General features: G+C 41.2%; 1 protein-coding gene across 6 annotated transcripts in view; it reads left to right on the top strand.

Annotated features, from left to right (window-relative positions):
• CPEB2 (cytoplasmic polyadenylation element binding protein 2) overlaps nt 1-17,449 on the top strand; it is a 92,226-nt gene that overhangs the window by 42,957 nt on the left and 31,820 nt on the right. For 3 of the 6 annotated variants that reach the window (XM_073342478.1, XM_073342479.1, XM_073342483.1), the window contains exons 5-7: nt 1,585-1,608; nt 7,525-7,695; nt 10,092-10,181. In XM_073342478.1, the coding sequence (XP_073198579.1) occupies nt 1,585-1,608; nt 7,525-7,695; nt 10,092-10,181 (285 nt within the window). The remainder of the gene's footprint in view (nt 1-1,584; nt 1,609-7,524; nt 7,696-10,091; nt 10,182-17,449) is intronic. The other 3 variants (XM_073342482.1, XM_073342480.1, XM_073342481.1) reach the window with 1 other exon arrangement.

Below are 17,449 nucleotides of genomic sequence, written 5' to 3'. Positions count from 1 at the left end.
TTTGTGTGCGAGCGCGTGCCACTACAGTCATTGACTCATCACTATGGGCTTGATGCATTTGGATTTTCCCTTACTGATGTAGCTGTATTTGTAAAAGGCAGGGGGAAATACCTAATTCTTCCAGGTGACACTAAAACATAACTTCAGAATGAGTCCGGTACAATATAGCTAGGGAAAAAATGTCTGAGGATTCAAGAGTAATAGGGTTAAATTAGAGGAAAAAGTATAGGGGGAGGCTTTTCAGAGTTCTATAAATAACCTGGTAAATCTCTTATAGGAAAGGGCCTGTAGAAGAAAAGGAGTGTGATGCTAAATAAAATTAAAGACAATGTTTGTGCAAATAGGCATTACTATAATACATATATTAGATAATATCGAAGTGGGGAGAAGAATAAATCAGAGGAGGTTATTTGGTTTCTGAGATCATCTGCATATCTACGGCCCTGATCTTGCATTCTGTGGGTGGATCTGTGCACATAGTCCCATTGAACTCAAAGGAACTCTGAATGGGCACAGAGGGTTCATAAAAATGTTTTCTGTTTAAATAATTACTGTAGTTAGAAAATTTTAATATATTCCCGTCTTGTCATTAAAGAAACTCTGCTCAAGTACTAAATCTGTGAAGAAGGAACTGAAAATATTTTTATAAAAGCATAGTGCTGAAAGACAAATTATATGTAATTTATTACTTATCATTCACTTCTTTACATGTTAGTAGTTTGCTTTTTTTACTAAAAGGCTAGAATGCTGAAAAATAGTGTCAGTGTGTTGTGTGAAGTTTTCTGAATTGTAACCATTACCACAATCTCTTCATGAGTCCTGTAACACTCAAAAATGAGGAAAATCTTGATTTAGTGGTAGTTTATTTAACTTCGTTGCCTTGGCTTTATGCAAGTGTTATGCAATGTTTATAATACAATGTCGTTTCTTGTGACTTGCGCTCTGATTTTGTTTAGTACCACAAGGAGTCTTTTGTTTAAAACAAAACCTTGTGCTTAATTTTCTGCTAGCTCTTTTCATGGAAAAGGAAGGTCATGGCTTATAGCATTTGTATTGTCACTGCAAAGAACTGTACAAACTGTTCCATGGACCAGGATGTTTCTCTAATTCATTTAACTCTTACTACACAGCTTTAAAGCAACATTTTCTCTTTATTAGCAAAACCTTGTACGTTATTTAAATTCTATCATAGAGTCTGAGGCAATGAGCTGAGAAAGACAGAAGCTAAATTAAAGAGGTTATATTAAATGTAATAATACAGAGAGAGAATATAATTAAGAAGAAAATTGCAAAATTATGTAAATTTTTAAAGGAAAGAAATTATCCAAAATTATTTTGATATATGTAAAGCATACTCTTTTATAGCCAGTACTTGGTGCATAGGCAACAAAAAAGTAAAACAGCACAATATTTGAAAAATGGCTTTAGTTTAATGTGATCACATATAGGTATATCAGTAGCAACTTCTTATGCGGATTAGTGCAATTCATCAATTACCCACACAGTTCTTCGTATAATTATTTTTATATGTGGGCATGGTACAGTTCTTTGACATTTTACAATTTGTCCTTTGTTTACATGCAGCAAGGAGTTATGGGCGAAGACGAGGTAATTCATTTATGTTTGCTACAGTACAATTATTCTGATTGGACTGATATTGATTGTGATTAATTACTCCAGATTATTGACTTTAGATTTGTTTTGTCTGCATGTTTAATCAGTTTTTGCAAAAAAGTGGTTTGTTTTGGTCATTGATTTCTTGTGTTAGTGAGTTTGAATCACAGATCTTTTAATCAATTAAAACATATTGTAGCACTAATCATAATTTCACTAATGCTTAAAGTAAATATTCTCTGTGCTATCTTTATTAAAAATATACATAACTCTGATTTGTTTTTCCACAATTCTTCTTCCCTTAACACTTCATATAAGTGATGGTATACACAGCTCTGTTAAAAGAATTGTCACAGGCTTAGTAAAGAATTGTGGAAAAAATTCTGAGAAACCGCACACAGGGGACAAGACAGCTGATGCAAATTGGTATAGCTCCCTGGATTTCAGAGGAGCTACTCTAATTTAACCACATGAGAATCTGGCTCTTTTTCTCTATATAAGCTACATTGAGTGTAATATGTGAATCTCAAGATTTTTTTGATAGATCCAGATATTAACAAGATACAGATATTTTCATGTCTAAGTCACTGGTTCACATCGGTCCTAAGTCAGTACAGACCATTGTCTGATAGCCGCTCCTTAGTTCCCCTTTAGAGAAATGAACTGATGATCCAGTCCCTACTGTTCAGGTATCCATATAATAAAATACCACCATGTTTCACAATTTCTGGAAGTTTCAGCACAGGCCAATTATTATTTAGTGGCATTAGGAATTGAATTACCTTTTTGCTGCTAGTGTAGCATTCAGTAGTCAAGTATTATTGCTAAAGCTGTGTAGAAAAGCTCGTAGTTCCACTAATTGTTTTTTGATTAGAGAACTAAAGTGACCTTTACTAACAGTACAGTACTTTTTTACAGTTGTGGCATTGCATTATTTGTTTTAATTCTATGTATTGTGCTAATTCTTTAAAATTTCCAAAATAAATTTCAATATTGAATTTAGTGGAGTTGTTAAATGCATATTCTTGATATATATTTAATTACTGTTTGATAGCTGCACTATATACATGAATGAGAGAGGTATCTAAACCCCTGGTTTGTTAACAATTACAGCTGTATTTTGAGTTTCTTAGTTTTCATTGTAGATATAGGATATGAAAAAGCAGCGGTAAGGAATGGGAGGAAGCTTTTCATACTCTCCTGCATCAAAACTTGGGTGGGGGCAGAAGGCATAGGAAACTTAAGAGCGGACCCTCCTGTGAATGTTTCTCTTAGGTCAGAGGGGCTTGGAGAAGGGGAGGAAGAGACAAGGAGTTCAGCCTCCAAATCTAGAATATCCCTTGACTCCACAGGGGAAAAAAATGTACCACTGCATATGTGTCTTGCCTAAACTCAAACTCACTTTCCTCAGTGTCAGCTTGACTGTCTGAGAAGCCATGCTTGCCATTGACTGTCAACTCCACTTCTACTTCAAAGATGCCAGCCTTCAGTGCCCTCTAGTCAAATTTTCCCAGAAATGCCTTTTGTGCTTTCTCCCTCACCACTTTATTATGCATGGAAGGAGTTCCATGCAAATATCTTCAGTCATTATATTATCTTCCTTCAAATATCTCCTTAAAAATCACCGCTATGCAGTGCCAGCATAATGTTCTACAGTAGCTAAGCCAGTAGTGTGCTGTGACTGCTGCTAAATATATTTACCTTAATAGTCTGTGCTACCTTATGCTCCCCTTGTCTTTTTGTTGTATCTGCTGGTATCTCTTCTTATACTTAGATTATAATCTGTTTGGGGGCAAGGATCATCTTTTTGTTATGTATGCATGCAGTGCCTTTCATAATATGGCTCTGATTCCTGATTGGGGCTTCTAAGCACCATGAGACAAATAATGGGGTTCCTCAGCCACCTCCCCCAAATCCAGATTCCCTAGTATCCTCTGGCTCTTGAGTGATCCTCTGGAGAGGAATGGCTTCTACGTGGTTGCCTGGCCCCACCAGTCCCCAGTGGTCCCTGAATTCCTCCAAGAATTTTGCTTAGAGTCCATTTTGGTCAATTTCATGGACATCGTATTTTAAAAATCATAAATTCCATGATTTCAGATATTTAAATCTGAAATGTCATGGTGTTGTAATTGTAGGGGTCCTGACACAAAAAGGGGTTGTGGGGGGGTCACAAGGTTATTGTAGAGGGGTTGCGGTACTGCTACCCTTACTTTTGCGCTGCTTCTGGTGGCAGCACTGCCTTCAGAGCTGGGTGGCCAGAGAGCAGCGGCTGCTGGCCAGGAGCCCAGCTCTAAATGCAGAGCCACTGCTAGCATCAGCACAGAAGTAATGATGTCATGGTATGGTATTGCCACCCATACTTCTGTGCTGCTGCTGGCGGGGTGGTGCCTTCAGAGTAGGGCCCCTGGCCAACAGCCACCGCCCTCTGGCCGCCCAGGTCTGAAGGCAGCACAGAAGTAAGGGTGGCAATACTGCAATCCCCTAAAATAACCTTGCAAACCCCCCCCAACCACCTTTTGGGTCAGGACCCCGCAGTTTGAGAAACGGTGGTTTCCCCCATGAAATCTGTATAGTATTGGGTACAAGCACACAAAAGACCAGATTTCACAGTCCGAGACGTATTTTTCATGGCTGTGAATTTGGTAGGGCCCTAATTATGCTGAAAGGGCCTTTGCTAACAGCCAGACTTCTTAAGGTTGAAGGTTCCAAATTGCAGTGTGGGCAGCAGCTTAGTTTCTACAGACTTCCATGTGCAGTATTGTGTTCTTCTCCAGCCTGTGGCTTTGGAGTGGGAAAATCTGACAGAACTGGCTATTGCCCCTCCAAATCCATTGAGTATGGGATCCTTGTATATCCGTTGAACCTCTGCAAAGGGGCTTTTAAGATGAAGGAGGAACTTGCTTTCCATAAAGTTGTCACGTCCTTCTTCCAAAAAAATTATTTAAATAAATGATAATTATAAAAATGAAATGGAAAAAAAGAGTGATCAAGCAATACTTTTATGCAGGGCTTGACAAATCCACTCACCACTAGCAAAGTAGGAAACTCCTGAGAAACTTAGGACTTACCCTAAAGTTAAGCTTTCATTTTACAAAAAGGAAATTTCTGGCCTTTATCACTGCAAAGAAAACTTTCTGAGTAGGAATCAAATATAAATCTCTATGCAGATAGTTCATGTTTTCAGGTTGTGTAAGAGAGAAATCCTGGCCTTAGTGCACAGTCTGAGAAGTTGAGCAGATGCTGAGGAGTTCTCTGAAACGTAATAGAAGAAATCATTCCTTGCTTCCTCCCTCTTCCTCTCCCTCCTCCTTATTCTTCCTGATCACTTTTGTAGCAGCATTCTTATTATATGGCTGCATTTCTAGCCTAATGGTGGAAGAGGCATCCATTCTGTTTGAGTATGCTCTATATGGGAAGGAGAGTGGAATTGCATTACCTTGAAATCCCTGCCTCCATTTGTCCTTATGAGGTGTTAACTCTGAAACGTCTCTCTCACCCCTCAAAATTGCTTTGTCAGAAACTTTCAGAGGTTTCAGCTATTCCCAAACCCTACCGTATACTTTGAGCACTCATAACAAGTAGGATAGATCTGATTAATGACTTCCTAGATAATTTGTCAAGAGTTGTTTTATACATGCTAATTACAAAATCATTCTGCTTTCTTAGAATTGAAACCCATGCCCAGTTCACCAGCATCATTTTATTTTTTCAAAAATGACATTTGTATTTTTAAAATTTGTTACTGAGCATACTTTTTTTTTCTTCTCCCTCAGCCTAATCAAACTATAAGCAATTGTAATATACAATGTATTCATTCACTGGATAGACCCTATCACCACAACTTGAAGATGAGCCCAGTGATGCATGAGAACATAAGAATGGCCATACTGGGTCAGAACAATGGTCCATCTAGCCCATTATTCTGCCTGTTGACAGTGTCCAATGCCAGATGCTTCAGAGGGAATGAACAGAACAGAGCAATTATCAAGTGATTCATTCTCTATCGTCCAGTCCTAGCATCTGGCAGTCAGTGGCTTAGGGACACCCAGAGCATGGGGTTCATCCCTGACCATCTTGGCTAATAACCATTGATGGACCTATCCTCCATGAACTTATCTAATTCTGTTTTGAACCCAGTTATAGTTTTGGCCTTCGACTTCCCCTGGCAACGAGTTTCACGGGTTGACCTGTGCGTTGTGTGAAGTACTTCCTTTTGTGTGTTTAAACCTGCTGCCTATTAATTTAACTGGGTGACCCAGGGTTCTTCTGTTATATGAAGGGGTAAATAATATTTCTGTATTCATTTTCTCACACCATTCATAATTTTATAGACCCCTATCATATCTTCCCCCCTTAGTTGTCTCTCTTCCAAGTTGAACAGTCCCAGTTTTTTAATATCTCTTCATATGTAAGCTCTTCCATAGCCTTAATCATTTTTGTTGTCCTTCTCTGTTCCTTTTTACATTTTTAATATATTTTTTTTGAGATGGGGTGACCAGAACTGCTTGTAGTATTCAAGATGTGGGTATGCCATGAATTTATATAGTGGCATTACAATATTTACTGTCGTCTTATCTATCCCTTTTCTAATGGTTCCTAAAGTTCTTTTAGCTTTTTTGACTGCTACAGCAAATTGAGCAGATATTTTCAAAGAACTATCAATGACTCCAAGATACCTTTCTTCTGTGGTAATAGCTAATTTAGCCCCCATAATTTTGTATGTCTAGTTGGGATTATGTTTTCCAATATATATCATTGATAAAAGCAAAGTAATGAATTTCATCTGCCATTTTGTTGCCCAGTCACCTAGTTTTGTGAGATTCCTTTGTAGTTCTTTGCAGTCGGCTTTGGACAGAACTATCTAAAATAATTTTGTATCGTCTGCAAACTTTGCCACCTCACTGTTTGCCCCCTTTTTCTAGGTCATTTTATGAGTATGTTGAATAGCACTGTTCCCAGTACAGATCCTTGGGGAACACCACTCTTTACCTCTGTTTTGAAAACTGACCATGTATTCCTGCCTTTTGTTTCCTATCTCTTAACAAGTTATTGATCCATGAGAGGACTTTCTCTCTTCTTCTGTGACTGCTTACTTTGCTTAAGAGCTTTTGGTGAGGGACCTTGTCAAAAGCTTTCTGAAAGTCCAAGTATGCTATATTTGTTGACCACCTTCAAATGATTCTAGTAGATTGGTAAGGCATGGTTTCTCTTAACAAAAGCTGTGTTGACTCTTCCCCCCACAAATCATGTTCATCTATGCGTCTGATACTTCTGTTCTTCGCTATAGTTTCAACCAGTTTGCCTGGTACTGAAGTTATGCTTACTGGCCTGTAATTGCCAGGATCACCTTTTGGATCCTCTTTTAAAAACTGGTGTCACATTAGCTCTCCTCTTGTCATCTGGTACAGAAGCTGATTTAAGCAATAGGTTACATACCACAGTTAATAGTTCTGCAGTTTCATGTCTGAGTTCCTTCAGAATGGTTGGGTGAATACCATCTGGTTCTTGTGACTTATTACTGGTTTAGTTTATCAATTTGTTCAAAAATGCCTCTATTCACAGCTCAGTCTGGGATAGTTCTCGGATTTGTCATCTGAGAGAATTTTAGCTTGCATATTCTTTAAGTCTTAACATGGTCACTTAATAAAGAAGATACTTTATTTAAAAACAAACTAATGGTTTACTGTTGGTTTAGAGTAAAGAAACTAAAAAATGTAATGTAATATTAAATGTTCTATCTATAAGCATGGCATCTGGTGATTCTGAATTTCCTTTCTCATTTTGTTTTTTCTTTATACTAATAATATTTTTTTGCCTTCCACATTGTTTTTTCCCCTTTTCCTTGGGTTACATGAAGATCATAACCAACTACAAAATTATTCTTTTAATATTCATTCTTCTTTTTTTTAGGTCGTTCTTCCCTCTTCCCAATAGATGATGGTTTGCTGGATGATGGCCACAGTGATCAAGTTGGTGTCTTGAATTCACCTGCATGCTATTCAGCTCATCAGAATGGAGAACGGATAGAACGTTTCTCTCGGAAAGTATTTGTTGGTGGCCTTCCGCCAGATATTGATGAAGGTGAGCTGGCTGAAACTGAATAGAATTTGGTCTGGGGCGGGAAGAAAGGCTGCTTATTCTCTTTAAAGTTAGATGAATGAATTGAAGTGACACACAGGACCAAATAGATCCTGGTGTAAGTAGGCACAATTCTAATTGACTTCAGTGGGAATTGCACTTCTTATGCTGAATTAGGTCCTGAATGTTACCTGCCTTTAAATGATATTTCTTTATGAAAATTATATACATTGTTTTCAGAGAATAAAAGCAATAATGCTAAGGTGTAAATCTTATGTACATGTTAAAGGCAGAGAACTTTTTTCTTGAGTCAGCTTGTCATAGCTGCTCAGTGTTTCTATTGTTGTATCTTCACCTGAATTAATCAGAATGATAGTTCAGCATAGAACGTTACTCATAAATGGCCTGTCAAGTTACTATCAGAATGAACTGTTGTACCTCAGACTCATGATTTTGGTGGCAACCTTGTAATTTTTTTACTTTGACTTCTTTAACTTCAATTCTTCCTCTCTGGCCCACCTCCCTACATGGCATACAAAGCAACATGCTATTAAAATAACCAAAGTGTGTCTTTCCTGATATCATGAAGTGTAGTTTGAGTAGGTGCCATCCAGAAGTTTTGGTGTTGATATGATTGTTTCCGCTCATGCTTTTGGTCCTGTAGGTTGTGTAGTTCATGTTCCACACCAGGGGTCGGGTTTCTTGTTAAAGGGTAGGCTGTTCATTTGAATGATATATTCCAAATTAGGTAGGTCTCTTCTGCCCATCTCTAGTGGTTTTCCACTAGGTAAATTAGGTAAATAATGTATTCTTATAGTGAATGGGAAAGAACTCTGGTTTACAGGAGTCCATTTTTTTCAATTATAAAAGGCTGTCCAGTCCAAAGTTTAAGAGCTATGGCTAAATGTATAAACAAATGTATATACTATCACACTCATTGTTCTACTAGAATACATCTAAATATTAATAATTGTACTTTACACTTTTATATAATACTTTTGAACCAAGCATCTTAAAAGGGTTTATAAAGATAGGAGTTATCCACTTGTATCTGTAGGGAAACTGAGGCACAGAAAAGCAAAGTGACTTTTCCAGTGCAGATAGCAAGTGATTTGACAGAACATGTTCTAATATGTTGAATATAAAATGAATTGTTTTCTGTTGTATTTGGAACAGCTTCACTAATGTACCTTAGTCCTGATCTGTGGTACTCCTACTAGTCTAGTACTGAGACTTTCCTGAGCAGATATGCACAATTTAGCTCTTATTGACTTTGTTTTGTAATGTATACAAATGTCTGTTGACTAGGTTAAAATTAAATCATAGATTGGATCACAAACAAAATGAGTTTGAAGGTGTCTGAGATTATAATTTGCTGAGGGAGGGGGAAATTTCTTCTGCGTTGCCCCCTGTAATACTTTTGGACCATCCACCAGTACTGGTACAAAATTATTCATAAACCTTAACAGATGAAAACAATCTTTCACTCTTTCTCTTACTCACACTCTCACACACACAAATAAACAATTAACTAAAACAAGATTCAGAACTTCTGTTGGGGTTATTCATTTGTCAAGCTTTGTGTACAATCCTAAATAAGGCCAAACCGAAAGATCCTTTTCTTCTTCTTCCTGTTGATATGCTGACAAGGAGATTCAGAAACTGTAGGCCAAAAATCCCATTATGTGCCTATTAAAGACTGTCACCCTTATTTTTTTACTGCCCTCTTGTGTAAGCCCTTCAAGGGCAATGGCAGATGGGAAGGCGTTACTGGGGTAGGAAGCCATACCAAAGTTCTGCAGTGTGTTGTAGGGTGGCCTGCAGCACCTAACTCCTTGCCAATATTATTGATGCGGCGGTGGGGAAGACAGGTCTGTCCACTGTTATGGAGGGACCACTTCTAAGTATGAAAAGGCAGTTTAGTCTCCATGCCCATTCTGCACTTAGCCTCTGCTGAGTCTGCTAATAAAAGTGCCAGTAACTGTGGTGGTTTTTATGATGTGGACACCTACCCACTAGGATCTGGACTACAGGTCATTGAACACTAAACACCTTGGACCATGACCTCGAGTCAGAGAAAATTAAAATTACTGATCCCCTGTAGCCATCCATATTGCTTTATTAAATGATGCAAAGAAATTTGATGAAACTAAAATTAGGTCTAAACATGATTTGAGGCATGCTTTGTATATAATGTTTCCAATTTTAGGGACTCATCTTTATATTTTTTATGTCATGTTTATTTTATATATTATGTTTTGCAAGAAACTATCAATTTATATGGAAGAAAGGAATAAAGCATCAGCTCTTCATTTGCTTGACAGTGTTTTTCACTGCTCTCTTGAACTGTCACCTGTGTTAATTGCAACTACTGTACCTGGTTTGTTTGGTTTTTTTAGATGAAATTACTGCTAGCTTCAGACGATTCGGGCCTCTGGTAGTAGACTGGCCTCACAAAGCAGAAAGCAAGTCCTACTTTCCACCTAAAGGTAATACAATGAGAAATTTTTCTTTTTGTTTTTTTTCTGATTGTGTAAATCTTCTTAATCTTGGACACCTATTTAACCTCTTCATGCCTTTTTCTCTTCTGAAGGGTTTACTTTTGCAGCCTTTTAGGCTGTTTCTACACTGCTCTACAGGTTGGATTATGGAGGTGTAAATAGCAGTGCACACCAAAGTGCTGTGCTGTAACTCCCGTTGGTGGACACCACAGACACAAACTGTAAGGTTCCTTGCATTAACGTACTCCTGTTTGAAGAGGACTATGTTAACATGAAGTAGGAATCTTTTAGTTTGTGCCTGCAGCATCCACATGGGGTACTTACAGCACAGCACTTTCATACAGACTGCTATTCACACACTCCTAGTCTGAACTGCAGGGCAGTGTAGACAAGCCCTTAGATGCTTAACAGTTAATGCTGCTGTATAAGTAGGGGTGCAGACACAGCTCCTTTTCATACCAAAACTAGAAACTGAGGGTGTTGCCTCACTGCTGGTTCCTGTTCTTTATCAGTTCAGTGCAGGACTTCTGAAGTAACTTTCATATCTGGCTCTTCCAAATAGCAGCTCAGTGCACTGCAGCCATGTTGCAGGGCATGGCCTCTATGGGTTTAACTTTGCATGTAACAAATTTGTTATCCCTGGTCTACACTTACCGTTCTTAAGTTGATATCGGTACAGCAGATTGCGGGGGGGGGGGGAATTCATACCATTGAGCACTGTAGCTATCCCAGCCTAATCCCTGGTATAGACACAGCTAGGTCAACAGAAGAATGCTTCTGTCAAGCTAGCTACCACTCTTCAGGGAGGTGGATTAACTACAGTGATAGAAAAAACTGCTTCCATCACTGTGGGAAGTACTACACAGTGGTGCTACAGCAACCTAGCTATAGCACCTGTACTGTAGATATGGCCTTAGTGTGTTTTCTTAGTTTCTCAACTTGAAATTTTCAAGTGGGTGTATGTTTAAAATTAATGCCTGTGTGTGCATTTTGTATTTTATTGGCAAACTAGAGTCAAACCTTCCAAAATTTAAGAGAGAAAACTTCATGGCAAACCAGACAATGCACAATCAAAAGACTGCTTTAGTGCAAGTCAGAGCATTATAACTCTGAAGGGCTGAGGAAAAAATACTTAACTCTCACTTCTAAATCTATTCAGATTTTAGAACAGAGATTTTAAGTATATTTATAGGCTGATAACAGGTATTTCAAAGTGCATGCTTTTACTATTTGTATGTGATCCCATTGACTAAGCTAAACACAGACAGGCTTCTTTCAGCTCTGTTACAAGCATCCTACTCAAGCAATGCCGCCTCATTTGTTTTAGAGCTAATACAATGATATTTGTATTCATTATCACTACCAAATATCCAAATTGTGGTTTGGATGATACTCAGTAACATGGCCAAGATTATGGGTGTAATGATACGAATTTATTTGAGGGTTGATTTAGGGTACAATATATAGAGTCTACATTTTGCAGCATGGCTCTTTGAGTTCATCATCACCCACACAGTGAATTCTACAGCTAACTGGACATATTGCATTAGCTTGAAGTGGTGGATGGGGAATTCAGAATATAAGGTTTTGTCTGTCTTTGTCTGTCTGTAGATGCACACAATATAAAAATCTGATCCAACTAGGAAAACCATGCAAAGATTCCAGCTTGCACAGAATGCAGTTTCCCATCTCCTTCATGGGAGAGGCCTTGGTTAGCGCATCACTCTCTTGTACTCTGATTCCTACACTGGCTCCCAGCCTGCCTCTGCTGGCACAAAGAAATAAAGGAAGGAATTTATCCCAAGAAGAACCTCCTCCACCAAGGAAGGGAGAAGAGCAGAAACCTCCTGAAATCCACTAGGAATCTGGATTTTACTTGGGAAGCACTCAAATACTGTGGGGATTTTTTTCCCCCATATAATATCCAGGGTAAACAGATCTTGGCCTTGGGTTTTTTTTTTGTCTTGGTATACAAAGCCACTATCATATTAGGTACCAGCTACATTGAAAACTGTATCTCCATTCACAACCCACCAAGACAGCTGTGGCTCTTTGGGGCAATGCCCATGAGAAGGCATGTCAAGGTTCCTCCCCCACTCTGAACTCTAAGGTACAGATGTGGGGACCTGCATGAAAACCTCCTAAGCTTATCTTTACCAGCTTAGGTCAAAACTTCCCCAAGGTACAAAATATTCCACCTGTTGTCCTTGGACTGGCCGCTACCACCACCAAACTAATACTGGTTACTGGGGAAGAGCTGTTTGGACGCGTCCTTCCCCCCAAAATACTTCCCAAAACCTTGCACCCCACTTCCTGGACAAGGTTTGGTAAAATGCCTCACCAATTTGCCTAGGTGACTACAGACCCAGACCCTTGGATCTTAAGAACAATGAACAATCCTCCCAACACTTGCACCCCCCATTTCCTGGGAAATGTTGGATAAAAAGCCTCACCATTTTGCATAGGTGACCACAGACCCAAACCCTTGGATCTGAGAACAATGAAAAAGCATTCAGTTTTCTTACAAGAAGACTTTTAATAAAAATAGAAGTAAATAGAAATAAAGAAATCCCCCCTGTAAAATCAGGATGGTAGATATCTTACAGGGTAATTAGATTCAAAAACATAGAGAACCCCTCTAGGCAAAACCTTAAGTTACAAAAAAGATACACAGACAGAAATAGTTATTCTATTCAGCACAATTCTTTTCTCAGCCATTTAAAGAAATCATAATCTAACACATACCTAGCTAGATTACTTACTAAAAGTTCTAAGATTCCATTCCTGTTCTGTCCCTGGCAAGAGCAGCATATAGACAGACCCAGACCCTTTGTTTCTCTCCCTCCTCCCAGCTTTTGAAAGTATCTTGTCTCCTCATTGGTCATTTTGGTCAGGTGCCAGCGAGGTTACCTTTAGCTTCTTAACCCTTTACAGGTGAGAGGAGCTTTCCCCTGGCCAGGAGGGATTTCAAAGGGGTTTACCCTTCCCTTTATATTTATGACACGCCCCCCAAATCTCAGCTAGGGTGAAACACTGGCTGGGATTTCTTCCTGGAGCTCTAGGAAAACAGAGTTAATAAGACACATGCATCTCTAAATATACTACCAAGTACATAAAGACTAACAATATTTTCCACATCTCAAGGACGATTTTAACCAGTTGATTCTGGGAAACTTTCACGGGAGAGTGCATCAGCCACTTTGTTAGACGCTCCTGAGATGTGTTGGACGTCGAAATCAAAATCTTGGAGAGCTAAACTCCACCGAAGAAGTTTCCTTGACGGTGTGAAGCCACTTCAGTGCAGCATGGTCAGTTTGCAGGTGGAAACGCCGTCCCCAAACATATGGGCGTAGCTTTTCCAGAGCGTAGACAATGGCATAACATTCTTTTTCAGTGACTGACCAGTTGCTTTCCCTCTCAGACAGTTTTTTGCTGAGAAACACTACAGGGTGGAATTCTTGATCAGGTCCTTTCTGCATTAAAACTGCTCCCACACCACGCTCGGACGCATCTGTGGTTACTAGGAATGGTTTGTCAAAGTCTGGGGCCCTTAGTACAGGGTCAGACATGAGTGTCGCTTTAAGCTTGTTAAAGGCCTTCTGACACGTTTCGGTCCACTGAACAGCATTTGGCTGTTTCTTTTTGGTTAGGTCTGTCAGTGGGGCAGCGATTTGGCTGTAGTGCGGTACAAATCGTCTGTAATAACCGGCCAAGCCTAAGAAGGATTGAACCTGTTTCTTTGACTTTGGGACAGGCCACTTTTGGATAGCATCCACTTTGGCCTGTAGGGAGCTGATAGTTCCTTGACCCACCTGTTGTCCAAGGTAAGTCACTCTGTTTAGGCCTATTTGACACTTCTTAGCCTTAACAGTTAGTCCTGCCTCCCTTATGCGCTCAAGGACTTTTTGTAGATGTTCCAGGTGGTCTGCCCAGGAATCCGAAAATATGGCCACGTCATCAAGGTAGGCGACTGCATATTCTCCTAATCCCGCTAGGAGACCATCTACAAGTCTTTGGAAAGTGGCGGGTGCATTTCGCAGCCCGAAAGGGAGTACATTAAATTCATACAGCCCGAGATGTGTGATGAAGGCTGACCTTTCCTTGGCAGATTCATCTAGCGGTACCTGCCAGTACCCCTTGGTTAAGTCCAAGGTAGAGATGAACTGGGCCCGTCCCAGTTTCTCTAATAGTTCATCTGTGCGTGGCATTGGATAGTTGTCTGGGCGAGTTACAGCATTTAGCTTACGGTAGTCCACGCAAAAACGTATTTCCCCATCTGGTTTGGGAACTAGAACCACTGGAGATGCCCATGCACTTTCAGAGGGGCGGATTACACCCATCTGTAACATATCCTGGATCTCCCGTTCTATAGCAGTTTTAGCTTGAGGAGACACCCGGTAAGGTTGGACCCTACTTGGGTGAGCATTACCTGTGTCAATGGAGTGGTATGCCCGTTCAGTCAGTCCTGGGGTGGCTGAGAACGTTGGCGCGTAGCTAGTGCACAGCTCCTGGATCTGCTGTCGCTGCATACGCCCAAGGGTCATGGAGAGGTTCACCTCTTCCACACCACCAGCACATTTCCCTTCGTAGTAAACACTTTCAGGCCACTCAGCGTCGTCTCCTCCCTGGGCTGTAAACTGACAAACCTTTAATTCTCTGGATCGATTAGAAGAGCCGAGAGGTGGTGGGTTGCTCCGTGCCGCCGTCCAAGCTCTCTGGAGGCTTTCATCTGCTTCCTGTTCGGTCTGGAACTGTTCCCTTGATGCTGGAGACATCAGTTCCTCATAGGATTGTGGACCTAGGCTTGGTCCCTCTGGAAGCGATATAGGGGATGGAGCTGTTTCTGTTGACTGTGAACCGCTCTCCGCTGGTGCACTATGTTGGGATTCAGGCTCCGGCTGAGCCTCTTGTGTAGAGTTATCGGCTGTTGCCAGTTCAGGTTCGGTGGGGCCCTCTGGTGTTGAGGTTGCAAGTACTGGATTCAGTGCTGACACGGGGTCTGGTGTTGGTTGTTCGGCTGGTTCCGGTTCTGGGACTGGTTCCGTCTGGGTCTCTGGGACTGGATCCACTACTGCTGTTGCAGACATTGGCCTGGGGTCCGGGTCCATCACCTCTGACCAGGTCCTGATAGAAGTTTCCGGAACAGAGCTAGGCCTCACGGCTTGTTTAGCCTGGCTGCGGGTGACCGTTCCCACCCTCTTGGCCTGCTTCACGTGATTGGCCAAGTCTTCCCCCAACAGCATGGGGATGGGATAATCGTCATAGACTGCAAAAGTCCACATTCCTGACCAGCCCTTATACTGGACAGGCAACTTGGCTGTAGGCAAATCGAAAGAGTTGGACTTGAAGGGTTGAATCGTCACTTGGATCTCTGGGTTGATTAAATTGGGGTCCACTAAGGAAGCATGGATAGCTGACACTTGTGCTCCGGTGTCCCTCCACGCGGTGACCTTCTTCCCGCCCACACTCACAGTTTCCCTCCGCTCCAAGGGTATCTGGGAGGTATCTGGGCCTGTGGACCTCTGGTGTGATTCCGGTGCAATGAACTGTAATCTGTTGGGGTTCTTGGGGCAGTTGGCCTTTACATGCCCCAGCTCGTTACATTTAAAACATCGTCCAGCTGACGGGTCACTGGGGCGAGGTGGGTTGCTGGAGAACGGGGTGGTGGGACGATAAGGGGTCTGGAGGGTTCTTTGGGAGGTAGGTGGGGCTTTGGGCGGCCCCCGGTAATAGGGTGTGGTCTGGGGTGGTCCCTTCTGGTCTCCGCTCCAACTGCGACCAGTTTTCTTCTTCTCTGCCACCTCCACCCATCTGGCTCCAATCTCTCCTGCCTCGATTACAGTTTTGGGCTTCCCGTCTAGGATGTATCTTTCTATTTCCTCAGGAACACCCTCTAAGAATTGTTCCATTTGCATTAGGAAGGGCAAATTTACTGGAGATTCAACACTTGCTCTTGATATCCAGGCATCCCAATGTTTCACAATGTGGTAGGCATGTCGGGTAAATGACATGTCTGGTTTCCACCTTAGTGCTCTGAACCTCCGACGAGACTGCTCGGGTGTTATCCCCATTCTGACTCTCGCCTTGGATTTAAACAGTTCATACTTGTTCATGTGTTCTTTAGGCATTTCAGCTGCCACCTCAGCTAAGGGTCCACTGAGCTGCGGCCTCAGCTCTACCATGTATTGGTCAGTAGAGATGTTGTACCCAAGGCAGGCCCTTTCGAAGTTTTCTAAGAAGGCCTCAGTATCATCACCTGCCTTGTAGGTGGGGAACTTTCTGGGATGGGAAGTGGTACCTGGAGAAGGATTGCTAGGGTTTGTTGGTATATTCTGCTGGGCCTTTATCCTCTCCATCTCCTCCACATGCTTCCTCTCTTTTTCCTTCTCCTCCTCCACATGCTTCCTCTCTTTTTCCTTCTCCTCCTCCACATGCTTCCTTGCCTCCATTTCCCTCTTGTGGGCAGCCTCCTGTACCTCCTTCTCCAGCCACATGAGTTCTGTCTGTCTTTCATGTTCCCTTTGTTTTTCCTCAGCCTGAAATTTGGCTAATTCCAGCTGTAGTCGAGCTGAGGATTTGGTCATTCTAACCTCTCTGTTTTTAACTAACTTTACACCCGAGGTTTAGAAATAAACAAAACGTGGCTGTAAAATTTTGCTGTGCTGGAATAGAATACCTATTCTCTGATAGTGACTGTCAGCCTACAGAAAAAGACAATTCCCTTGTCTCTGCTCTGGGCCCAAATTAAAGCAAAAAACCTCCAACTACTTGGAAACCTGCTTACCCAGCCCAAAGAAAAAGCAAATGGGTAGAACACACACCCCCTATTTACTTTTAGGAAGAAAAGAAAAAAAAACCTCTGGGTTGGAAGACTGTGAATTTCCCTGCAGGAGTTAAGTACCCTGCTTCCAGGCAAAGAAAACCTGCAATTCACAAGATAATCCCCTTTTGTCTCTGCTTGGCCACAAAGCAGAGAAAACCAAGCTGCTTTCAGTTTCAAAGCTGCATTCTGGACTTCCTTTCCACAGGAAAAAAAAATTCTTTTTTAAAATCTGTATTTCTAGTTCAAAAAATCTCAACTGGATCTCAAAATGATTTCAGGTTAATCCCACCACTATGCCACCATGTCAAGGTTCCTCCCCCACTCTGAACTCTAAGGTACAGATGTGGGGACCTGCATGAAAACCTCCTAAGCTTATCTTTACCAGCTTAGGTCAAAACTTCCCCAAGGTACAAAATATTCCACCTGTTGTCCT

This window comes from Lepidochelys kempii, chromosome 4, assembly GCF_965140265.1.
Source record: "Lepidochelys kempii isolate rLepKem1 chromosome 4, rLepKem1.hap2, whole genome shotgun sequence".
Classification (NCBI taxonomy): Eukaryota; Metazoa; Chordata; order Testudines; family Cheloniidae; genus Lepidochelys; species Lepidochelys kempii.
The sequence above is the reverse complement of the archived record's forward strand: the minus strand, read 5'-3'. Positions and strand labels throughout refer to the sequence as shown.